Source organism: Buteo buteo, chromosome 25 (assembly GCF_964188355.1).
Source record: "Buteo buteo chromosome 25, bButBut1.hap1.1, whole genome shotgun sequence".
Classification (NCBI taxonomy): domain Eukaryota; kingdom Metazoa; phylum Chordata; class Aves; order Accipitriformes; family Accipitridae; genus Buteo; species Buteo buteo.
In genome coordinates this window covers 3,547,125-3,573,181 of record NC_134195.1, presented here as the reverse complement: position 1 = coordinate 3,573,181, position 26,057 = coordinate 3,547,125, and the positions used below count along the sequence as shown (strand labels likewise).

The following is a 26,057-nucleotide window of genomic DNA, read 5'->3' as shown; positions in this document are numbered from 1 at the left end:
CTTACACAGGATATTTTGCAAATTAACAGATGCTGCTTGATGGTGTAAGAGGCACCATGGGTTTCAGCTGAGCTTCAAGAGAACTGCAATGCCTCCTCTGATGTAACACACTTACTTTCTCGGTGTGCATCCTAGTTTTCCTGTAAAGTCCAGGGTATAGCGTTATGTAGCACTCAGCTGCAGTCGTTGGGGTAATTTGGTCATGGATGACCAGTTTGCCTCTAGCTGAAAGGGACTTTAAGAAGGAAATCGGTGCTGGCTCAAGTTTGCTTAAAGCTGTCGCATATTTTGTTTCCCCAGAGCGTTTCGCAGCTTCCCTATGGCAAAGCCCTCTACACGTATGAGGGGAAAGAGCCTGGTGACCTCAAGTTTAACAAGGGAGACATCATCATACTGCGGCGGAAGGTGGACGAGAACTGGTACCACGGGGAGCTCAATGGGAACCACGGCTTCTTCCCCGCCAGCTACATCCAGTGTATCAAGCCCCTTCCGCAAGCTCCACCTCAGGGCAAAGCACTTTACGACTTTGAAATGAAGGATAAAGATCAAGACAAGGATTGCCTGACCTTCACCAAGGTAGGGGAAGAGTTCTGGTTTGGGTTTTTTTTTTAAGAAAAAAGCTTAGAAAGCTGCTTCTGAAGGGATGGATGGGGCATGTGGGGTGCTGGCAGCCGAGTGTGGAGCACAGCAGTGCTGGGACCGGTGGGACATCTGCCTGGCAGCTCTGCCAGGGACCCCCTGCTCTCCCTTTGTTTCTTTCAACTGGTTTCTTGGATGAAAAAGTGGAAATCCTTGAGCTCAGACAGCCCGGTGGGGACAGGCTGACGGGGCTGAATTCCCTTTATTAAGCGGGACGTCCCCTCACGTAACGTGCTGAAGGGCATTGACTTCTCCTGACTTGTAAATAAATCCTCCTCCCTGCCCGGTGGCTCTGCGATGTCCCGCGCACCAGCTGAGCTGTGGGACGGGGGGGTGTGAAGCCATCCCTCGGGGCAAGCCCCTCGTAAGCATCCTTGGGAAATTGCTCCCATTTTGTCTAAAGGAGAAGCCAGTGAGAAAGCTCATGCCAGGTACAGCCAGGTTGATATAAAGCCGGTGAAACTCAACAAGTAGAACTGGCTACACAGTTTCTGAGAATATTTTTCTGTCTAAAAAGCATGCATTTCGTCTGCATTGAAATGTTCTGCAAGAATGACTCAATTTCAGAAAAAATCTAATGGAAATGTGTCTTCTAATGTTCCTTATTGAATCAGATGTTCCAGTGTTTTAAAATGCCATTCAGCTGCAAAATGTATATTGCATCATACCATCTACCAATTAGCAGTTGAAATACGCTATCGTCATATATCACAGTATTTCCTATTTTAAGAACATAAAGACATTAAAAAGCAGACATTTAAAAAACAGTCTTTGGGTTTTTTTAAACCAAAATGTTTAATAAATTCCAGTTGGAATGAGAGAAAACTGAGATATTGTAATTTCCTTTGGATTTAAAATGTCACGTTTTCCCTTTCTCCCCCACCTCCCCACCTGCTTTCTGTCTCCCCCTCCCCTCCCTAGCAATTTGTGTTGACCTTAGATGGGCTTCATGGATATCGAGAAACCCACAGTAAAGCAAAGCATAGCCCCTAATGTTAATTTATGGCACTGAATGCCATGGAGAACCTGTTCGTTGTCATCTTCTGTTTTATTCCAGCTGTCTGTGGTTGTTATAGTATCACATAAGGTAATAACAGTTATGCTGGAAATGAATATGAAATAGATGATAAAAATATCCTTCACCAGGATTTTACTGACCTCGTCTTTTGAGGCTACCTATTATGGCTGAATGAATTATTTGCAGCATATAATTTTCTCACCAAATGTAACATCTTTTTCACTCGTTCAACATTTCTCAGCAGAATGCAATTTCCTAGAATGTATACTTTCTCATACTTATTTAACAAAAGATTTGTAAGCACTTTTGCTCCATAGCAAGCGAAGCGTTTGATTGCAAACACCGCAAACCCTGCCACTGCCCAGCCTCCCTGCAGCTGTGAATCTCTGTGAGCAAGTGGGCTGCTTAGGGAGAAGTAGCAGCCACACACTAACAGAAAGTTAGCCAGAAGTTACCTTTGAGATCCTATCAGTAAATATATATATTTACTGGCGCATTGTTTTCCTTGCTGCTTGCACAGAGGTACAATGGTGAATTCTCTGAGAAGCAATCTTGCCCACTTAAGGTATTCATTGCTTGCTCAATCTAAGAAACTTAATAGGTATGGCAGGCAGTTGTGGTCTTTTTTCTTAGAGCCGGTCCTTTCCTAGACTTTTGTATTTGATATATTTGGTACCATATATTAATATACCTCCTTTACAATAACTGTCTTTGTATACTGATAGTTGTTATTTTCTCGGCTGTCCAATACCATTCTCATATGGAGCATTTCTTTCTGCTGTATAGCTCTACTCTCAATCCCTCAATTTTCCTTTATTTCACCCCTTGTGTTACTGTCTGCATCCTTTTATCCCTGATGACTGTGTTTTCCCCAAGGGGGTTTGGTTTCTTTTCTACTGCTATTTTCTTCTTAGCTCCTTCCACTACACGCACTGTCACCTTGTAACTGTTTTTATGTCTTGCCTATTGTTCTCTCTGACAGTGAATAATCTATTTTTTATCTCGGGACTTTACCGTCATGTTTTCATCAGTTTTCTCAATGCTAATTTTAGCTGTCACCTGCGCTGATGAAGGTTCCTGTTTAGCCCAGATTTTAGATCATCTGCTGATGCAGTCAGTTCCTCTGCACAGAGTCATGAGCACTGCGTTGCTGTAGATGTGATTTGTCACTCGGAGCAATATTCATCATTTGAATGTCTCAGTTTGCATCTGAAGGTGCTGGACCTGATCTCAATTTCATTTACTCTATTTGTTCTTTCCTCAGGTAGAGGGGTTGCATCAGCGTACCATTTATACAAACTAGTATAACCTGTTTGTGTCCTGCAACTCATTTAACGCTACCAGACACTTGTAATTGAATTTTACTTATATAATAAAGAAGACTTTTCCTCTGAAGAGAAACTAAAAGAAGGGAACTCAGACTTAGGGATCTTCTGTATCATTATGTTCTGTTGCTTTTCTGCTGGACCTTGCTTTTTCCCATCCTCTTTGTTACAATGCAGTCTGAATATCTGTTGGTGCAGTAAAAGGAAACAAAGGAAGGATATTAGGGTTTTCCTCTTACTAAGGGTTGGGGTTTTTTGCTTCCAAATTAAAATGTCCTTTTGCTCGAGAGGTGGATTGCAAGAAAATGAAGTCTGCTTTATGCTGATCTTCATGAGCAGTGCTGCAGAGGGCTTCTGCCGTTTACCCATTTTCATCTCCTCTAGACACAACACTCTCCAGATAAAAGGCCAAAGATAAATCAAATAGAATAATTTTGTGTGTGTAAGTATAAAACTGGGAGGGACAGAGAAATCTCTGTCTTGAGTATCCAGTGACTGCTCCCCCTAATTCCTCCTCCCAAAGCAGCCGTATGTACAGGTATAGGGTCCCACCACTGTTCCCTCCTCTGCAGTGCCTACAAGAAGACAAAACATCCCAGATCTGCAACTTAACGTATTTTTCCTCAGTGTTTAGCAGTGATCAGCCAAATCAGTTGGTTAGCAGTTATTTTGCTCTCTGTAACGGCGGGTTCCAGCCTCGATTCAGCTTCGCACCAGTTTAACTCCAGCAGCTTCGGAAGTGTTACTCCTGATGTTCACTAGCGTGGTTGCAGCCAGCGTGTGGCCTGCAGACTCTCAATGTATGCCCTTGGGATATACTCATTTAACTCAGCTTTCTAATGTCTCCTTATGTGATATCCCAGCATGAGCCTGGGCTCCCACTGTCTCTGTTTTAAAAAATAACCTGTCCTCCCTTGGGCTACGTGCTCTCTGGTAGAAGCCATGCGCAAGAAGACTCTGCTCTTAGCTATAATGGTGCAAATCTGGAGGAATCGCATTATCGTCTGTCTGTGCAGTTACTCCAGGCTTAGACCGAGTCTAAATTCAGCCCACAGTTTTGTTTTGGTGTTGGACCATTGCATGAATGAGTTCACGTGGCCCTTTGAAGGCTTAGTGGTAGATGACTCTCAAACCTGTCAAGGTAACGTCAACTGTTGCCCGTGCTTTACGGCTCATCACATTTTTAATCACATTGGCTATTTCCTTCCTTTTCCAACACTTTTATTCCCAGCCCACAGCGGCGTTTAACAAGTGTTGTGCCAATCTTGGAGCCGTCACATCCAATACTGGTTCCTGGCTGCGGAGCGGCATCCCAGTCCCTTAGCGTTCAATTCCAGCAGCATTTGCTGGTCTCAGAGGGACCGTCCCAGCGGTAGCTGGCGACTGGGATTCTCGCGCCAGCTGGCGAGGGTTGTCGTTGGGCGCACTGAGCACCGCGCGGTGCCATCCTGCCATCGCTGACATCTCCCCAGTGCTCTAGATGGAGTTGTTATCTCTGCAGAATAGCAGGCGCATCTGCTTTGTATTGCTTCGTTAATGGCCGTTAATGACTAGAGTAAAAGTCAGGCTGTGAATCATGACTGTTACAGGACACAATTTTGTGCTGTTTTCTCAGCAAAAAGGGTCATTTCTCCATCAATCAGATTGCTTTTTCAGTGATTTATCTTTGACTACCTTTCTGATAATGGTTATAAACTGGAACTGCAGGTCCCACGTGCCTGTTGCAAGGCTGCCCGGTCCTGATGAATAGAGAGAGATGTGAGCGAGTAGGAGAGAGCAAATAATTAGAGACTGTAGCAACAGGCATAAAAAGAGCATGAGGTACCTTTGTCAAACTACAGTGGATACCATTGGCTTTTGAAATGAGATTTGAGGCTTGGATTCCTTTATGCTGCCTGGAAATCAATTTAGTACATGTGAAATAGTGAAGTTCAGAAAGTTGAAGTGGTATGCCAAGAGATCTGTGGCTCTTTACTATTCATGATCCTTTGGGGAACCTTTCTAGGAATTTATAAGTAGCACGGCTATCCAACTAATTTAAGGTACTAAAATAGCTCATGTTGAAGCTTTCACCAGCCCAGCGTATAGAATGATGTCGTGGGCTGCAAATTCAAAGAAACTTCCTATTAATAAAGAATTTCAAAAGATGTTTCAGGATTTGCTGTAATTCCTGGAGATTTTCAACACCCTTCTGAAAATGAAATCTGTAATGGAAAGCATTCTCAAGGATTTGCACGTTGCTCTCCCACAAAGACACACATTTTGAATGTCAGCATATCTTGGGATGTGCGGCTATCTGATTTTCTCATATGTATGACCACATTCGGCAGCCAGACCTGGCAGAGCCAATCTAAGATCAGTGTATGGAAAGGCTTCCACATTTCCTAGGTCTGTCAAAAGTAAAGTTAGAAGGGATCTTCAAAGGTCACTTGTTCGCTGCCCCATCCTCGAGCAGGATCAACGCAAGATAAACCTTTCCTGCCAGGGACGGGGTTGCACGGTCCCCCTAACAAAATCTAGTCGAGCACTTCTGGGGTTTAACAGTTAAAAAGTTTTTTCTTAATTTCTTATCTTATGTGTGTGTATATATATGCAACTATATATACATACACGCATACATTTATACATGCTTATGCATATGTATGCGCATACATAAGGTTATATATGTATAAACATATAGTGAAATTGTAGATCCATCACAATTTGGGGGTTTAAAAAGTCTTTTAAGAAAACAGCTGAACAAATATAGAAAGAAGAAATGCTCAGAGCAGGTTCTTGAAGCGACGCAGCCTTTCATTTTCCTCATTTACCCCCTTTACCTAGATTCTAAATTTGTGATTATTGGTCTTTTGTAGGAGCATGTGGAAAATTTGCAGAGATGTATTACTGTCAGCTCTTTACACAGATCAAAAATGGTCTGTGCAGATGGGGCTTTGGAAGGGAATGCTATCTGTTTCTTCAGGAAATTAAATGCACAAATTCTTTTTGCGTCCTTCCAGCTGTAATAAATAGCTGAAGGACTCAGTCTGTGGCTGTTTCTCTGAGCTTTCCCCTAATGGATCATTCAGATGAATAATTCAAAGGAAACATTTAAACTATTTCGAAGTGCATGTGTTCAAAATGCACATGTTCAAAAACTGCAAAGTACATCACATCACATCCCTGTTCTGGTCATTTTCTATCAACGTAAATCCACAGTCTGACATCCTCGATCAGGAATTTGTGAGGTTTTTTTCTATGTGAGAAGCATCTGCAAAAAAACCAGCTCCCCTCGCCTGACCAGTTAACATGAATAGCTTGTTACATGGAGGGCGATAGATCATATAAAGCTCTTATTTTTGTAGAGCGCATGGTGGAAATAAAGTGAGAACGGCAGGGAACTCTGTCTCAGCTTTCTGGAGGAAGACGTTTTCTTCTTTTTTATACATTTCTGCACAGCACCGGAGGAAGATTGGATGCCACGAGAGAATGAATGGCATCTCAGCAAGCTCCCTCAGCCCACTCCTGTCCTCCGGCCATAGGAGATGGGAGCGTGCAGGCAGTGCCCTGTTGGCAGGACAACCCTAGCAGACAGACGAGGTAGCAGAAATCCGTTGACAAGTTGAACAGCTCAAACTGGGAGAACTCAGGGTTTAGCTCTAGTCACCTGAGTTTTTGTAATGACTGGTGTGTTCCACATTTGAACTCTTATCAAAAGAAACCTTGAGCAGTATGGATCTTATTTGCACTTTGCTTAATCTCTTGTTTTATAGTCAGAAAGAAGTTCACCATCAGCTGAAATTTTTGTAAGATCCCCTAGATTAAATATAATATTCTAATGCCATTGGTTTTAGAAAACAAACTTGTATCTAAACTGAAGGTGATCCAACAGTTGAAGGCAACTTGGTTTTTACTATGTTATCCTTGGCTTTTTACTTGCTTTGCACTTTTACCTCCTAATATTTTTTTTAAAAAAAGGAAAACTGACATGCAGTGCATCGCAGTGCATCAGCAGTGTAGGCCAGTCGCTGAGCACCTCATGCTATACCTGATGCTTCTTGCTGGAAGTGTTTCCAGGACTACCTGTGCTCTACCAGTGCTTCCCATTGAATTGTCCTCTGGAGCAGCCAAGTGCCACAACGGGCTCTCGGATGCACAGGGGCAACTTCATGCTAGAGAGTTTTCACCTTTGGGTTAGATGTCCCTGCGTCAAACGTTCTCCCTGTCCCTGCAATGAAGCCAGGAGTTACCTGTTCCTAACCAGTGTGCCCAGGCCCTTGGAGCTGTAGCGGTCTGCAGGGCGCTTCCGTGCACTTTGGGTGGGATGCCTGGGGTGGGATGCTGGACCAGGGATGCGGATTCAGGGAACATTTTTACCTGTCTTATGGCCTCCTCTGCGTACTCTCTCCCTGAGCTGTCATGTGGGTAACTAAAAACGGGCATCTTTCTACTGAAAAAAAAATCTGATGATGTATCTTGTGTGTCTCTGATTTTAGGATGAAATTTTGACGGTCATCAGGAGGGTAGATGACAACTGGGCGGAAGGAATGCTGGGTGACAAGATTGGCATTTTCCCTATCCTCTACGTTGAGGTAAGTTCATAACAGGTGGTGGTGGGTGCCGGTCTTATCGAGAGCAGGATAATCTTGAAACTTCTCAAATGAGAAGGACAAATTATACCAGAATAACTGAAAAGGGAGTTTTTTGGTTGCTGTCCCCTAAGCCACTGTCAGGGTACACTCGATTCAGTTTAAAGTGGCCAGCAAAATGTATAGGGCATACATGCTGGAGGCTCCTGCTGTTGGAGGCTTCCCGTGCAGCGTTACCGGTGTAATCTCCACAATCCATAGGGAAAATAGGGGAGGATGATGGCAGTCGGGGTATCTTGCACGCACCTGAGGAGAGGTGGGTGCTGCTGGCAGGTGGGGAGCAGCAGTGCAGGCTCAGCCATGCCCTGAAAGCACAGACCTTTGGAGGGACATTTTGGGTGTCCCCTGCCCCAGCAGGAGCTCGGGCAGCTCCACGCATTGCCCCCAAGGTCTCTCATTCCCTGTGCGCCGGTCCCATACTTTGTCCGGAGCACTTTCCCGCGGTCATTTCCATGGGAGGCTTATTCCAGAGTGAATGCTGAGACGTCACGTCCTCCGAGCAGACCCGTTGTGCCACCTCTTCTCCCTGTGCCCTCTTGCTGGTGCCCATCCGGCGGGATGGTGCTGGGGAGAAGAGCTGCAGCCAGCAGTGGTGGCCCGCTGGAGCAGCTCTGTTGTCCAGGTGCCAGGCAATGCCTTTCCTCCTTCAGGGGTAAACCAGGGGTGCGAAGAACGGATGGGCACTACACGCATATGTATTTCTTCAAGGTGCTGCCGCTCTGCGCCCGGTACTCGGAGCGGTATCATCCTGACTCTGCTCCCGAGCGTAGGCTGGGCACCAGCCGCTGTCCGGAGTGAAGCGGCGGAGCCTGCCCTGCTGTGTGTGGCTCTGATGCCTGCCTCCGAAATTACTTCTCCAGATTTCTTAGTTAATGATTTGAAACAAAATAGAGATAATTAGTGCCTGACTACCTAATTATTAACTCCGACAATGACCAATTTGGAATAAACCATCATTAATATACATTGCGTTCCCACAGTTGACAAGAACAATAATATTAAAACCAGAATGTGTAGGAGCCATTATTGGGAAAGCAGCTGCCTCACATAAGTTAATGACTAGTTTTCTTCTGTTCTGAATGTGTAAGACATTTTCAGTTTGTTGTGATTAAATGAGAAAGCTGGGTTTCTCCCAGATTTCATCCTTTTTCCCTTCTTTTTTCTTGTCCCGGGGGAGCGCGATGTTACTGTCCTGGACTTTGCTGCAGAAAAAGTGAATTGGGGACCTCCGCGCAGCCAGCCACCGTCGCACCCCACCACCTTTCCCCAGCTCTAGTTTTTCCTGCGGGCTGTAGGTGCTGGCACTGCCTACACAGCCTACAGCATCCTGATCCCTCTCCCACCCCTAGGTATCCGTTCTCCTTAATTACTGCTCTTCCAGGGTGGAGGGCTCGAAGCCTCAGAGGAAAACCCCTTTGGGAACACAGGTAGTGATGTCTCACTGAAGTTCTTCAAGCACTAGCATGTCCTGAGTGGCCATGGAGGAGCAGGAGGTAGGTCTGTGCAGAGTCAGAACAACAATGCTGGAAGTTTCTAAAGAGATGCAAACAGCCAGCACCAGGGGAGAAGAATGCACATAGGAATGTGTGTGTGCATATACATTCATATAGATGCACACATATATAAAATAAATACAACTATATATATTTATGCATATATTTGTGTATATACACACACACACATATATGTTTTATCTGTATAAATTTGAAATCTGGAGCCTTGAAAGGCCTTTTCAAATGAGAGACTTGGGTGACATGGGCATAATATTTGTGCTGTGGTTTGTAAAGCCAAAGGGAAACGATCCCCCGACAGAAACATCAGCCACCTATTTCATCCACATCCCAGTGGATGGAGGCCTTGTTCTGAATATGAGATGAGCTTATGCAACCATTGGAGTTATACAATGATGTTGCTGTTGCCAGCTTCAGATGTTACTTTACATTAAAAATTAAGAGGAATCAGCAGGCCAAATCCCAAAGAAGTTTTGAAAATCTCAATGCCAATGTTTATAAAATAAATGCATTAAACAAGTAGTACTTGAATCTAAAAACACTCTTTGAGCCTGTCCAAGTCCATTAAGTGGTTTTCAGAATCTTGGCAAAATGTGCAGCGTAAGCAAAGCTTAACTCTCACGGTAGCCTTCCACTTGGCGTGAGCCAATCGGCCGAAGCGCGTGGGATTTCGCGTGGCATCCAAAGCCCTGCGCTCCGGATGGAGCCGATTCCAGCCTGGAGCCCATCCCTGATGGCAGGCTCTAACGTCCTCAGCTGCTCCCACGGCCCGGACAAGAGCTCTTACCCTTCCCACAGCAGCCAGAGCATTAGAAAACCAACCAGTCACCTCAGGGGTCTTAGAGCTGAGCGTGCCAGAGCTACGAACGGGGGGCTGTAATCCTCGTTGTGGCCCCTCTTCGGTGGGACTTCGTCCTGGCCGTGTGCTGCCATCCCCCTCGCACGGACGCTTGCAAGAAAGTTTTTTTGCTCCGTTACGAAGCGTTTGCACCCGTAAGCGGCAGCGGGGTGGGAAGGAGGGGTGGGTGTACCGCAGCCCTGCTGGGGCGATGGGCAAATTCCCCATCCGGACCCCAGTGGTTTCCCAGCACTTGGGCTGGTCAGCTGGCGCCTGTCAAAGCCTGTGGTTGTCCGTACGGCCGTAGAAGCGTAACGTGGCGTGGATTTTGTGCTTTATTCCCTACAAGCGTCCAGCAAGGGTGCTTTGCGTGCCTGCTGTGTCTGACAGCTCTCGGCAGAGAGGCTTTTTCCTGCCTCTCTAGTGTCATCTCCATCCCAACCTCAGAGAAGCTACAGTTGTAAAAGGAATAAATATTTGCAGCTCACAATGGTGACTTTTGCAGAATGAGTCACACACAATATGTTCTGTCAGGGAGAATTTACGCTATTTTTTTTCTTATTTTGTTGTTGTCCTTCATCACCAGTAGAAGTCATTTGGGCTGGTAATTTATGTTTTAATTTGTCTACAGAAAAACACAACATAATCAAATTGATTCTCAAGGTGCCTTCTGTCCTGAAATAAATACCTTATTAATAATCTGTATGGTTTGAAGTCATAGTCTTGCTGGGAGGAGTTTTGGACCTGCAAGGAATTCAAAGTCCTAACTAAATTTCTTTTATTTTACTGTCTTCAAGCTAGCTCCTTCATTCTTAATAACTGCTGTTATCATCTCTTGTTTGGAAGTTGTAAGTATTGTGCTGCTACGTGTAAAATTGAGAATAATGAGGAACAAAGTACGTCCTAATAGATTTAAGTGTCTGGGAATGAAATTTGAGGGCAATGGTGTGCCAAGTATTTGGAGGGACGCATCCTGCTCAGATGGGCAGGAACTGGAAATTCAGAAAGCTGAGCTGTTAGACCAACATTTCTGACTGCAGCCCCCACTGCAAAGAAGTATTGACCGAGATCAAGAAGCCTTACGAGTCAGTGGTAGAGCGAGGCAATTATGTCGAGCGCTACTGTGACTGTAATATCAGCAAATTACAATTGATGAAGTGCCAGCCCATTGTTATAATGTTTTATGGCAGCAGGGGCACTGAAAGCTGTGATTAAGTAATATTAGGAGTTTTAAAATTCTTTTTACAGAGCAGTGAAGCAGGGTAATGGGGATCTTCTCCTGTTCTTCACAGTCAAAAAGAGAAAAAGGTGGAAAGGAGGTCTAGGAGAAAGAGGGAGGAGGAGAATGGGCAGGAGCTGGTGGTTTCAGTGCCCTGCAGCATGGATCCGCAAGACTGCCCGGAGACCCAGGGGAAAAGAATTCGTGCAAGTCAGTGTTTAAAAAGTGTTCAGCCAAAAGCGAAAAAAATAACATCCAAAGCCAAATGCATTTCTTAAAGAAAACAGCGATTCTTCATTCCAAAATCGGCTTTGCAGAGCAGAGCACCACATTTAATGATTTTTGTGCTGTACCACTGGATCTACCAATCATCCTGGAACAGCTTAACCCGTACAGGGGAACCTGAGCGCGTTTGCCAGGATCCCAGCTGTGGTCATTATCAGCGTCACAGAGACCCATCTACCCGGCTGAATTTGTCCTTAACTGTGTCACTGTGTACTTTGCTGAGGGTAACCTTTAGCTAGCCTGCACATGAATGCAAATGGTTGAGAGATGAGTGCGTGTGTCCGTCCGGGTGTGTATTCAGTTAATCTGAAGACTTGGAGGTTTCCAGGAGGAGATGCAGGGAACCACTCTTGAAAAGAGCAAAGCCTTTCCCATAGCCCAGCCCGTAGACCTGCTTGACTTTGGGATTCTTCAACATTTTCCTGCAGTGTGGCCCCCAGTCTGGCATTCAGTCTGGATGGCAGATTTGGGGGTTATTTTCTCTATATACAGATTCCCAGCTTAGCTGTTTCCAAGTATCCTGGTGTCCCCAGTGGCAGTTATCACAGTTATATCCTTGAAAACTCATATATGCGTGTGGGGGGGTATTTCTAGCTCTACTAGGTGTTTTGACCATTTTCAGCATCAGTAAATAATTGTTGCCCTGTCCACTTCTTGTCTATGTTTTCTCTCTCCTCAGTCTGCTTCCTCCCTTCAGCTGCAGGACAGATGGGTCCCTATGGGACTCTCATAATGAATTCAACCTTGATGTCTGACCCATCATTTATATATGTGTGGTCTCTGTGGCAGCATGCTCTGCACCTTTCAGAGCATCCTTTATTAAATCCTTCAAAAAAAAAAGGAACATTAGACAGTCATTAGATAGTAACGTTTGTTTGGTGGCCTTTGCAGAAAGAACGTACGATCTGTATTTTGAAGGACTGTCAAAATGGTTCATTTTAGCCTTGCTAGTATCATTTAATGCTAATAAAAATGGAGGCTTTTGAAAGGTGGGTAGAAGGAAACTAATGTAGATGACTTTAGAAAAGCTGACTTACTAAATCTCAGAGGAGCAGATTCATCCCAGTGGTAAGTAGGTGTAACACTAATGAGTTAAGAATTATACCCATTAACATCAGAATTGATTTTTTTCTGTTCTCTCTCCTTCTGTGTGTCAGATAAAAATGGAATAAGAACCTTGTAAAGCTGACAATAATGTAAGCTCTAAGAGGTGTTCAGCTAATTTCTGTTGAAAAGCTTTATTGATACGCATTTTCAGATTTTGTAATTACATTGTTTTAAGACTCATTCCTGCACCTTCATAGTTTCTAAAAAGTTGGTCCTACTTGTTTTCTTCTTGCATAGCATATAGTAGAATATTCCAAGATAGTTTTTGGTTTCAGACTTCTACGTGAATGGAGTATAAATACAATTCCCATGTTTCACGTTCAAACTAAAACATGCAGAAGTTGTTTTGTAGGCTGCAAGAGGGACCTCAGTAAGAACCTATACACCTACTACTACTTTCACATCAATCCATGAATAAAACTTACTGATTTAAAGTACTGTTACACACGTACAAAGTAAAATAATTTAAAGAACTTCAAATAACTATGATGTCAGTCAGAAGAACTAAGAGTATTAGCAGTCAGGAGGGAGAAGATGATTAAACATAAAATACGTGATAATAACTATATTTTATATATATATACATTATTTTTAATCTCTGGCCCATCTTTTCTGCATAACCACTCAATTGCTTATTTTCCCTTTTGCTTATATAAATAAAAAGTCTTTTGTTCTTTGTTTTAATTTCCTATGTAAAATGTAAATTTGCGTGACTTTGGGCAATTTTTTTTTTTTGTAATTTTTTTTTTCACTTCTAAGTTATTTCTTTCATGTTTTCTGTTAATTTCTAGCATCCATCATGAGGTGATCATTGGTGCAGATTCTCTAAGATTTTCCTCCATCTTCAGAATACAAAGCTGAGCTGCACTGTCACCTTTTGATTTAAATGCCAGGTTTCTGTAGCATTCGCTACATATCAAGGTGCCACGCTTAGATCACTGGTCGGCCCGGACCAGGGAAAGAGACAGATAACACACGCAGTGTGAGCGCCAACTTCCCGCTTTTATTGCGCAGTTAATTCCTTTTATACTAACAAGGGGAGGTGGGGTTACAGGTACATCACAAGGCTGCGACTAACCCTCTAACTTTCCGTGACAACGCGAGATCTTCCGAACGCCGACCCCTACATCTCTCCCCTCCCCATGACGAGTTGGCTTCTATTGTTATGAACAATTCCACACAAAGAAATAACTATATAAAGTGCCATGAGTAGAAACATATCTCTACAACTACTTTAAAACACTCTATCTTAAACACCCGTAAATGTCCCATTTACCCTGCAGAGCAAAAAGCTCCTTTATAGAAATTCACACAAGAGGTAGATTGAAAGTTAAGACTTGGAAAGAGTTACTTCTATTACTCTATAAGGCTTATCGTTGGTGTGTTGATGTTAAGGCTTAGTGTCCGAGGCACCTAGATTCCTGGCTGCGAGTTCCGACAGTCGGATCCCATAAAGGCACGTATTGATGGACTCTGAGAGGGATGTCATCCGGATACCCAAGGTGTCATAAGCCAGGACAGGATAACAGCAATCTGTAAGAAAACTCAAACACTACGAGGTTAAGGCAGGACAAATCATACGACTAGGAACCCATTTCAGGAGCCCTTCAAGTGTTTGTACACAGGCATACCCTCGCTCATGCTATGTTTAATCACAGTATGCTTAACACACCTTTTACCTAAAGCAAGTTCTACATACACTTACTGGCTTTATCAGTAAGTGGATTCCGCACTGACTCACAGCATTCTTTAAGTTCTCAAGGACTTTCCAGTGAAACGCCTCTCTCTCTCTCCCTCTCTCTCTCTTTTTTTTTTTTTTTTTTTTTTTTTTTTTTTAACTCCCCTCCAATACCTCTGTAACAAACCCCTCAGCCTCTGTAAGGCGTCCTGTCCCTCCCTTGCCTGTCTCTGTGGTGCACTTCTCGATGGCTGCCGTATCACGCCATCCATCCTCTCCTCATCGGAATAACCGGAGTCTATAGCTGCTGGTACCGCGCGCCAGTTTCGGAAGGGCCCAGCCGAGGGATTAACCCGTTCCGGCCCAGGAGCGGCAGATGGCGCAGTTGATGGCGCAGCAAGAATAGGCCCAGCAGGGCCAGGCCCCGCAGGCAAAGGCGCAGCCAGCACAGGCCCAGTAGGCCCGGCCCGCGCAGGCAGCGGCTCGGCCACCACAGGCAGAGGCCCGGCCCGCGCAGGCAAAGGTTCGGCCCGCGCAGGCAACGGCCCGGCCCTCACAGGCAAGGGCCCGACCGCCGCAGGCATAGGCTCGGCCGCCACAGGCACTGGCGCAGCCTGCGCAGGCACAGGCTCGGCCGCCACAGGCACAGGCTCGGCCGCCACAGGCACAGGCTCGGCCGCCACAGGCACAGGCTCGGCCGCCACAGGCACAGGCTCGGCCGCCACAGGGTCAACCTGCATAGGCTCGGCAGGCAGAAACTCCGCCTGCTCTCCCGGCAAGGGCGCCTGGTTTCCCTCGCCGGGGGGTGGTTCCCCCGCTACTACAGTTTTTAACTCTCTCAGCTTCTTGAGCTCCCCCTCCGGGGGCGTTCTTTCCTCCCATTCCTTCACCTGACGGTACAAATCCCCCTTAACATCCCCGCCGGGAACCCAGTCCAGGAGGCATTCCCGCAACTCCTTCAGAAGATCCTGCCGTAACACCTCCCATGCCCGCCGCAGAGAGGGCCCATCCAGTCTCGCAGGTACCGTCTCCACCGGAAAAACCCCTATCTCCGCCGCACCCTCTGAGTCCACGCTATCAGTCAGAGAGGAACCGCTCCGCGAGCCCCGCTCCACAACCACCCACTCCGTCTGATCTTGTCCCACCGTCTCTGGGGGCACTATCCCCCGTTGTTTTCGAACCGGCGCTTCATCCGCAAACAGGATAGCTCGCGCCGCCGACCTGCACTCCCTAGCCTTTTGTCCCACCTTAACTACCCCCTCCACCCTGTCCCAAGCTCGTAATCGTTCCGCAGCGCCGTGCTCACCCTCGAGCGCCGACTGAAGCAACATCTCCCGAACCACTCCCCAATTTGGGGGACTAAAAACTTCTGTGGGAGAACTCATCCCTCCCCGGCGCAGCACCCATTGGATGCATTCGCCCGTGGGGCCCCTCCTAATCGTTCCTCGGGCACCCACCTCATTAGCCAACCCTTTCAACACCTTAATCACTTGCGCAAGTTCCATCGTCGCCATGGCAACCGATCACGTCGGGGTCACCACTATGTAGCATTCGCTACATATCAAGGTGCCACGCTTAGATCACTGGTCGGCCCGGACCAGGGAAAGAGACAGATAACACACGCAGTGTGAGCGCCAACTTCCCGCTTTTATTGCGCAGTTAATTCCTTTTATACTAACAAGGGGAGGTGGGGTTACAGGTACATCACAAGGCTGCGACTAACCCTCTAACTTTCCGTGACAACGCGAGATCTTCCGAACGCCGACCCCTACAGGTTTCCCCTACGTTAGATTAGCTGAGCTCCTCAGCTCCGTAGACATTTTCTAATCACTCGCTCCCCGCAGGCTGTGTCTGGACAAGTCAATGCAGGACTGTTTTCTGGTTTCTGCGTCAGAGAACACGTTCCTCCCAAGTTCGTCTCGGGTGGGTGCCACAGAGGGGAAGCCTGCACACAGAGATAGGTGGGAGCGCTGTCACATTTGAGTCATCCTCCAGCCCAGACAATCACGAGACCTGTGGTGAGCTGCTGTGAAAGCCAGCACGTAAATTTAGACAGAGCCGTAGGTTGTGAAAATTTGCCTTTTGGGAATTGACGGGTTTAGTTACAGGTCTTCTCTTGCTTGTCCTCCTGCCTACTTTCACACGAGTGAACTCATAATTAAGTTATTCGGATTTATATGTTATGACCAATCTTTCTGTTAATCAAAATCCTATCCAAATTGTTGTCACCTCTTACTGTTTCAGGGACTGTTGAACCAGAAATCGGCCAGCTGTCACATTCAGGAATATCTTCCGCACCTGCCCCCCATGATGAGTAACATCTGAATTTCCTAGATTTTATTTTGTAAAAATAACTGTCTAGGGTTATTTATAGAAGGTTTCCAGCCCAGCCAACTTAAGCACACAACCTTGGCAAATAAGCCCATTTCATGAGTCTTTCAAAAGCATATATATATCATTTTCATATCCATATGGGGCATTTTTGAAGTGCTGCCTCCTAGGTGCCAAAAACTGAAGTGCAAGTTAGGTACCTAAGTAAGATGGGCTGACTTTTGCTCTTGATCTGGTAACAAGACTTTGACTTCTAGCCGTAGTCCACTCAAGGATTTCCAGCACTTCCCCTGCAAAATCCTGTTTGTCATCCTTCCCAGTACAAACTGACTGGGCACTGGTCAGCCGCGTTTTGCATGTGCTGCCACTTCCCCGTGCTATCAGCCCTACCGTCAGCCCTTCCCTTTACCTCCAACTCTCCTGAGCTATGCTTGTGCTTGAACACATGTTTTCTGGTCCCAGGTGCAATTCTCTCGGTTCTGTTATTTCTACACTGGGTTTGGGTTTCTGCCTTAAAGATTATGTTCTCCTGTTAGGGTACCGGCGTTGCTTTTGTTACAAAACAAGCACTAGTGATGACCCCCCAACTTCCCTGGGCAAAGAGAACAAGATGTCTTCACAAACGGTTGCATCTTGCTTGATAGTTTCCTTCATTTTAGTGTTTTCTTTCTCTTTCCTGTCCTTTCACCCTTTTTTCTTTTAAACTTTTACATTTTTGGTTGGATGGTAAGTGAAGAGACATCTGCCAACGTGCAGTCCTGCTGGCGAGTCACACCAAGAAGCAGCAGCAACAACAGAACAGCGGTTCTGCCCCCAGTAACGCTTTTGAACTCGGAAATACTCTTCCAAATCCTTTGCGAGACCTTGCAGGTCTCTAGGTACAGTCCATCTGACCAAGGTCAGATAGATCTCTACATCTGAGCTAGTTGTCTGGATTCCCTCTTACCATTGAGAGAGACAACCAGGTGCTTGTAGGCAGAGAAATAGGCTTTGCTGCTTAATGGAGACATCTAAAACATGTCAGATGAGACTATTTGTAGAAGAGCCTGTTTCTCTTCATCATTTAGGAGGGGAAGGCTCGTCTTCGGTGGTTGCTCAGGCTGCGAGTCTGGGCTCTGCATGGTGTGAAGGAGAAAGGCCCAAAATGCTAATTGCACATAAAACCTGCCATTTCACCAGCAAAGAGTATCTACGTTCAAGTCAATTCTTTGATGCTGTAGGCAATATTTATCAGTTTCCAAAATGATTGTTCTGATTTTGCTAAGGAACCTTAAAACTTCCGTGCCTTTCAAAAGCAACAAGGTGCCCTGAATGAGTAAGCTTTTGGCAATACTTAGGCACACATACACCAAATCTTGGGGTATGTTAGGTGCACTCTTTACAACCCAATACTTCCTTATTCTGCTCCTGGGACAGCTGAGGCCTGCCATGGGTGTGAGGAAGTGTCTTCCACACAAAAAAAAGTAGATACTCATGTGATTCTGCAGTGTTTCAAGTGGAAAAATACCTCAGGCAAAGCATCAGTCCCTTTGGCCTTGTATCTACTCAGAAGGACCAACTAAATAGATGGCACATTATTTAGGGTTAGCTTTTGCCTGTGCAACAAACATTTTAGACTTCCCAGCGGTGCTCAGCAGCCTCATGGCACACAACCGTTGGAATGAAATGTTTCAGCAACGACGCAGGATTCCGAGGGCTAGAAATTAGCATTCCCCATTGAGTGTACCCGCTATCCCGGAGCCCTGGGGCGGCTCTAGAGCACATCATCAGTAATCCGCTCTCTCTAGACGAGGCACGAGAAAAGGGCTTTTGTCTTTTCCAGCCATTGATCACCTCTGACAGCTTCTAAAGATTGCTTCAGCACTGCTGAATTCCTGGGATCTTTTTCCTTTTGAAAAGAAAGTATCTTTCAGTCTCGCTTACCTAGAGCTAATGCATGAATGTATATTAAGAAGCTATATGTCAACAGATACACGATTTGTCTAGCAGTTAATTAAAAATAAAATCCTAGAGGATTTCATTATTTCTCACACAGGCATTCTTCATTTTGTTTTCTAGTGCCCTTGTTAGTGCCTGTTGCACGTCCTAATTAGCTTTCTTCTTGGGGAGCTTTCCTGGTGCCCTAAAACTCTCAGAGTGGAGATCTTCAATCCAAACGTACCCACAGAGGGAGGGTGCGAGGGTTTTGGGAGATGCCCCTGGCAAACTGCCTGTCTTCTCTGCCCCTTTGCTGGTGCCCACAGCCTCTGAGCAAAGGGCAAAATGTTTCCACGTGTCTCCGGCACTGGTGCTGGGAGTGCCAAAGAGAAGAAAAGTGGGTCCAGTGTTAAAATCCCAGCCAGTGAAAGGACCTGGAGCAGGTGGAAGCACACGTTATCCTTTGTTGTGCCTGTGGTGGGTAAGATGACCTCCATCAGAGGGACAGGGTGGACGGTTGATGTGACACCATAAATGATTTGCTGGGGGGTCCCTGTTAGAGCCCCCGTCTGATCTCTGTTTTCAGAAGGCAGCATGTTACATAAATATCATTCTACCATGGTGAAGAGTCACAAAATGTGGTTGAGCTTAACCCTTTAAGCTCTCAGAGAGGAGTAGTTTCAAGAATAATAGTTTCCTGACAGGGTGAAGCTATGAATTGTTTTTACCTCTTTCCTGACTTCTTATTGCGGCAGATCCTGGAATGGTCAAACTGCCTTTATTCTAGGCACAAAGAGACCTGGGAGTGCATGTGTGTGCTGAATGCATGCTTCAAACAACAAAAATAACATATGAAGTTGATTTTTAGCCTAGAAATGTCATTAGCTATGCCAAAACCAGATGTTTGAGTTAAGTCTCAAATCCTCTGACATTTTGTTAGGTGTTAGAGCTGAACGTTGAGAAAAACAAGTTCAAAAGACCAGAAGAGGAATCAGTACAAGCAAATTAGAAACAAAAATCAGAAACAGGGAGAGGTGATTGGAATTAATTTGGGGATCACCATCTTTTCCAGATTTTCTCTAGAATACACAAGATTCTTGAAGGCTCACCCCTTTATGTTTATTCTATCCTGCAGAAGAAATTACATAAGGAGTTCTTGTTCCTTTACAAAGTAGACCAGCCGTTGTTTATTTTATGTTCCACTGCGCCATTTTTGAGTTTGATACTGGCGTTATTTTAATCTGACAAAAGCAAGAGCTGCTGCCAAAAGAATTGTCCTGCTTTTGCCTCATCTGTGACAACACTTTCCTTCTGCCTTCCTTGTTCCAGAACTCCCAGACATGTGGCTGTGTGCTGAGATGGATCAGGGAACAAATCCTGTTGAAAGCTACTTGTTTAAGTTGTGGTCATTTTTTTACTTTCCGGTCATATCCGTTCCATCATCCCATTTACTGCATAACTGCATGAACATCCACGCTGATACAGGGCAGAAAGTGGGAAAATGGGAAAGGAGGACATGTGGCATCTCACAGTCACTGCAGGAAAACATGACCGGGGCAGCAACCCTCACCCACAGGTACTCTGCAGGCGATGCTGGTCTTGAACTGCGCCCTAAGCCATCACACCAAAATGGTGAGGAATGTGGGGCTTGGTGCAAGCAACCTCCTCTACCTCCTGGTTGTCCCCCAATTTATCTGTTTTATTAAGTTATAATTTTATGACAGAGCAACACTAGGTACTCCATAAACAAGATTAATAATATTAGCCTTGGTTTAACTAAGGCTGGAGGGAGTATACTGCTCTAAATCTGACTTCAAAGTCTTCCGATCTGTTTAGACACAATGGAATCAAGTGGACAGGAAATTTCATGAGAAAGGTTTCCATAATAGAATTTGTCCATAACAAAATTTTTCTGGATACCTTGGGACAAAGCAGGAGAGGTGCCAGAGCATTCGGGCAGTGGTGGAATATCTCATGCTGGAGATATTCTCCTCTTCCCCTGTGTCTAAGGGGAGAGCACTGAGGGAAGAGGCAGCTCTGCCTTGTGTTACTGTTTCTTGAGAAGAAAGCAACCCCACAGAAGGAGGGAGAGCGCTCCCTGCCTGCCTTGCTGTTGGTGGGGAAAGTAAAGCTCAGTGGCATGTCTCTTGATGGTCATCTCCTTGATCCCTTTTCCCTGATCTGCTTCTGCCTCAGCAACAGAGTAAGGAATTTACAGGCATGTCTTCCTCTTGTGTCCTTTTTCTTTTCTTTTCCTAGCCGAGGAGGAAGGACTGTGTGTCTTCTCTTTGAGGGTAGAAATAATGACCTCAGCATCTTCTCTCCTTGCTCCAGTCCAGTGCTTAGAGAGGCTTGACCATTCCCAGCCAAAGCCTTTTACTTCCATAGGTGCATTGCTCAGGAGAGAGAAGTGTGGTTGTATCAATTTGGTGGGTGCCTGTTTTTCCTTTCCTTCAATATATGAATTATTGGGGAGGAAAGAGGGCTATAGAGATGATTGATAACCCATTCCTGGCAGTCCCCCAGGCCATGACAAGGTCTGGGAGCTCTTGGTACTGGCACTGAGCTTCTCCACCCCACAGCAGCCGGGGAGCTGTCATGGTTTAATCCTCGCTGGTTACTGCTCGGGGCCATGCTCTGTCTCAAGCACAGGGTTTTGTCATATGGAAGTCCCTGAGGGCACAAAAATGCTCCTGAGGGCTGAGTTAAGGTCACAGCAAAGGCAGCTCCACACCACTCCAGCAACACATACGTCTGATTTTGCATAGAGCAACTCTCACTCAACACATACCTGAGGTTTCAGTGCACTACACAGTCAGAGTTAAGTGTGTCGCTGGTTAAAGGAGGGATCAATGTACTTTCATGGCAAGTAATAAAGACATTGCCAATGGGAATCAGATCCTCACGCCTGGCTCCATTCATCCATGTGGCTGGCAGTCCTACCTAGTCTTTGGCCAAACTGGTTGGTGAGCGTTCACAAAGATCAACCTCTCATCGTCTCATAACCTGATTATGGCTACAGCCTTCTTGCATCCTTAGAAATGGAGACCTGCCTCATTCATGACCATCCAGAGTGCTCATCTGCTGCTGCTTTTTTCTTTCTCTCTGAAGCCCTCTTCTGTCCTGTAGAGCCCATACAACTTGCCCTTACTTGCAAACCTTTGATTACTCACTACTGTCTCTACCAATTGTCTTTTATTTACTACTGAAAGATAACCTCTGTCTTTGATCAGCCAGCGATGCCAATCACTTTGTCAGTTTTTTCAAATTCTCATTGTCTTCCATAGTGCTCTGTTCTTCACTTTTGTGATGAGTGCTTCAAAAACATCCAGACATCTGCATCAGCATTGCTCCTCCAGACTCCTCTCTCAAATTGTTCTTGGCTGTGATGCCTACAGGAGATTTATGGTGTGCGAAATCCTCCGTCCATCTTGCTGATAAGACTGTCTCATTGTATATTTTGTCTATTATCTATATTTTGTCTTTGTCCTCATCTTAAATTGTACTTTCTTTGGGCCAAGAACTGTCTTGTTGCTCTCTGTTTACATAATGCTTCTCACAATGGAGTTCTAATCCATGGTGGGAGTTCTTCGGCATTTAATGGCAAAAATAATAGAAGTCTTACTAACAAATGTCTCTGTGCAACTGTATCACATGGTGTGGTCACAGTTTGCAAAAAATCGGTTTCCTCGGGACAACTTGTCTCTCTGCCTACAGAATGTAGGTGCAATCCAGGGCAGTCCATTTTCAGAAAGGAATGTGTTAGGAAAATATTTGAGCTTGAGTAATTCCACAAACAGAAAAAAAACCCCCAGTGTTCTGCACTTTCAGAAAGATTTCCTACTGTGCAGATTTTTTGCTAGCCCATTAATTTTGCCATCTCAGAACTCAAACAGCATGGCCTAGAGCAGTGGTTTTCCAAATTCCTTCCAGTTGTAGCATACTAACATAAACAACATTTGCATATGGATGTCATAAAAGTGACTAATGCCGGCAATCATCATACTTTATTGCAGTAATGTGACACATGTGCCTGAGCATCCTAAAAGATCTGCTCAAAGCTCGTTGGCGCTGAAGAAGTGGCACACCTCTTATCTAGCAGTGACACCCGTGGCAGAGCAGGCTTTGACAGAAACCAGAGCATGAATCCGGCTTTAGATGAGCGTACAAGAGGGAAGAGGACTAGCTGCTTCACTGCTTGACTCAACAGCGCTGGGTACGTGTCCTTTACCCTAAACCAGAAATCAAACTCAGGAGGTTGAACAAATAGCATTTTCTAGTTTGATAGCCAGAAAGTTCAATGAGCTCCTTGACTGCAGCTGTTGGCAAGTCAGTGGAGAGACATTTGACTCTGACCTCGGCCTTGTACCCAATCATATTTTAACATCTCGGATTCTCCAAAGAAGGCTGCAAACGGTTCCTCAAGGCGAGGCGCAGTCAGTCGTGCTGTGAGCGCGAGGCTGAATGCTGCCATTTTCAGTCAAGAATTTGCGGAGTTGAGGGAATTTGTCACAGTTCAGCCTTGTCAGATTTTTCTTGGGTTGTGAACGCGATTACATCATCATGTAGCACAGAAAACACATTTTCATATCTTACTGACTGGCTTTCAGAGCCTTCAGTTACTGGTCAGGCTTCCTACACAACTGAGATATACATGATTACGCCATGTGCAACAGCAACTGCTTCCTAACGCTGTCCCAGTCTGTTGCCCACCTTTTAACAAATATGACAGAAGTATAAAGGTCTCCAAGGTAGAGACAATCTTGTGTAAAAATAGTTTAAAAATAACTGGTCACTGCACAGAGTGAAGAAGCATGCAAAGCAGTGCTCCCACCGAGGGAAAAGAGAGCTGTGCCGTTGTACCAGGCATCAGCACGTCTGTGTGGGAAAGAGATGCTGTGTACGTGCAAGCAGAGTTTACACCGTAATAGCCACAGGATAAGGCAACTACGAGATGCAAACTCAGGCTGGCAAGTTATGTCTCGCTCAGAACAACTCCTTTTTTTTCATCTGTATGCATAGGTAAGAAGGCTGGGCTCCCTGTCACACGGACGATCCGTGTATCCTGGTGTGCCGCTGCCCATCTCAAACACGCGTAGTTCGTCTCCCATTTCAGAGAAACATCTCAGAACTGTCCCTCTAGGGAGTCACCAGACACTTGGGTGAAACAGCAGCACATCGCGTCCTGACTCCTATTTTCACCCCAACTGGCAAATAGTGAACCCAAAGCCTTGGACACAACTCTCTGATGATGCGGCAGCTTTCGTGACTGGTGGCTGACATCCTTTGGTGTTGGCTGCTCCCAGTGAAACATGCAGTGTGACCCCGGAGCTGGTGCTCCAACTCTCCGCCACAACCAGCAGTCCTGCTTTGTGGCCAGCTGTAGCAGGAGCTCCATGCACGCAGTATCCAACTGTACAGCCCCATGGGACGTCATTCTATTGCAAATGCCCTGTACCACATCCAGCAATCTTTCTCTGTCTTGTATTTGGGAAGCAGGAGCCAGAAGACTATGTAGTTAAAAATGCCTGTTTCCTAAATATAGTACACACAGGGCAAAGGCTGTTTATCACAACCCTTTAGTACTAATGTTTACTTGAAGTGTGTATACCTTGGTTCCTTTTACAAGCAATTGAACCAAAACATTTTCTTGGCATTTGCTTTCATTCTTCATTTCACTGCTTTATCAGAGATAGAGAAAGCAGTACATTTATTTGTGTGCGATTCCCCACAGGTAATCTTCAGTTGCAGCACATAAAACTTAATTTTCCCCAATTGCACAAGATTTCTTGTTCTACACAAAGTTGTAAATCACTGCAACAAAGACTTCTTGCTTCCTCAGCGTAGACAAAGCCTTGCAGTACTTGAAAAATTACTTTGGCATTCCCATGTGCTCCTCGTGCTGCAATTCGAAGAGCTTCCAAGAGTTTCACAGATTTATCCAACTTCATGCTTTCTGCAGATAACATTGATGATGTGATGTGCATGTAGGCCTTTTTCTCATTGTCCGCCAGAATGCTTTTGTTACCAAACTCAGAAAGGACTTCAGCAAATATATCTATAATGTTTCTTTCATCCCTATCCTTTTCACATTAAGTTGGAAGCAAGTGTTTTCCTTAAAAAAAGACATGGTATTGTTGCTTCCTTCACACAACCCTGAACATTACAAAAACAGTATTTTCAAGAACAATATTTCCAGGAACAAATCACAGAGAATGAGCAAAAGGGCATGATGTCATGTCTGGTAGCGCGCGTGCACAGTGCAGCTTTCAAGAAGACAAGGGTCCACGCAACAACGTAAGCAGTGTATTGCCTGGTTCACAATCCCATTTATAATTACTTGGGGTCACACACCATAATTTGGAAGCCATTTGCTTTAAGACTCCCAGGCTTGATACGTGCATTGACTCTGAAGAGATCCTTTGCCTTCGTTGGTGGTATTCGACTTGTCAATTTTCAGTTAATTCAAAATTTTATGGGTATTGTGGATGGCAGTGGCAGTGTTCCTTCAGGTCTCCTGTGGCTGTTCCTCCACGCAGGGACTTTGAGCCAGGAGCCAAGTACCCAGGTGAACTCCCAAACCACTGTAGACGTGGTCATTTCTGTGTCCTAGCTGAGAAACATCATCTGAGAAACGGTTTCCTGATGGACACCTTGTCAAAACCAGCATGTTCCTGGGAAGTACTTGAGTTCCGATGAGTTTTGGTTTTTGATGAAAAAGTAGTTTGTCAGTCAACTCCTCACAAGCTCCAAGAGGGGCTCTTCTGGTACTGAAATTGGTGCCAGATGAGTACCAGTCCTTCCACCGTCAAAGTCGGCTGGAGTTTTGCCACTGACTTCAAAGGAATTAGGAACAAGCCCATGAATTCATGACTGCACTTTTTATTTAGCTTTCTGAATAATTTATAAGCAAAAATAGGCTGGATTCTACCACTCTTTCTGATGTTGAGTAAAGCTGTATTTGGTTACATTTCTTGCTTTCAAAGGAGCTTTGGTGCAGTCATGAGCATCTCATTATGAAAAAGGGTGTCCATAGAGGACAGATAGGAAGAAAAGAGAAGGAAATCCTTAGGCACATTGAAGACACACAGCAGATCTGAGATTCAGAGATGACAGATCAGAGTAAGATAGTCCTCATAGTTGGAGCTGAAGGCTAGATAGCTAGAATTGTTTCAGGGAGTGGAGATGGATGCAGAAAACGTAGTTCTTTTTGGTGACCTCATCTATTTTTAATGCCATTGCATTTAGTTTTATTTTCTTTCTTTTCAGTGATTCGGACATCAGTTTCCATAAGGTTACTCGCTGTGCTTTGCTCCTAAGCAGACTTTGCAGCAGGCTGCAGATTTTTCTGGGATTCACCAAGCCATGTGTTTGTTCTCCATCACTGCAAACCATTTTCCATCTTAAAATTGTTTGGAAAAAAGGGAAAGAAAAAAAAATTTCCCAGTTCACCACCCAAGGCTTAGTGTTTACTTCTGCTGCACGCATCATTTGTTTTCATTCTGCAAGATCATGATGACACGCTCGTCCAAGCACATGTTGTTCTAATATGCTACATTCC

At 45.2% G+C, this 26,057-nt stretch overlaps 1 protein-coding gene across 1 annotated transcript in view; it reads left to right on the top strand.

Annotated features, from left to right (window-relative positions):
* The window catches only part of SH3RF3 (SH3 domain containing ring finger 3), a 251,510-nt gene that overhangs the window by 154,745 nt on the left and 70,708 nt on the right, over positions 1–26,057 (top strand). Inside the window, exons 2-3 of the mRNA XM_075057365.1 lie at positions 301–576; positions 7,458–7,553. Coding sequence (XP_074913466.1) covers positions 301–576; positions 7,458–7,553 — 372 coding nt within the window. The remainder of the gene's footprint in view (positions 1–300; positions 577–7,457; positions 7,554–26,057) is intronic.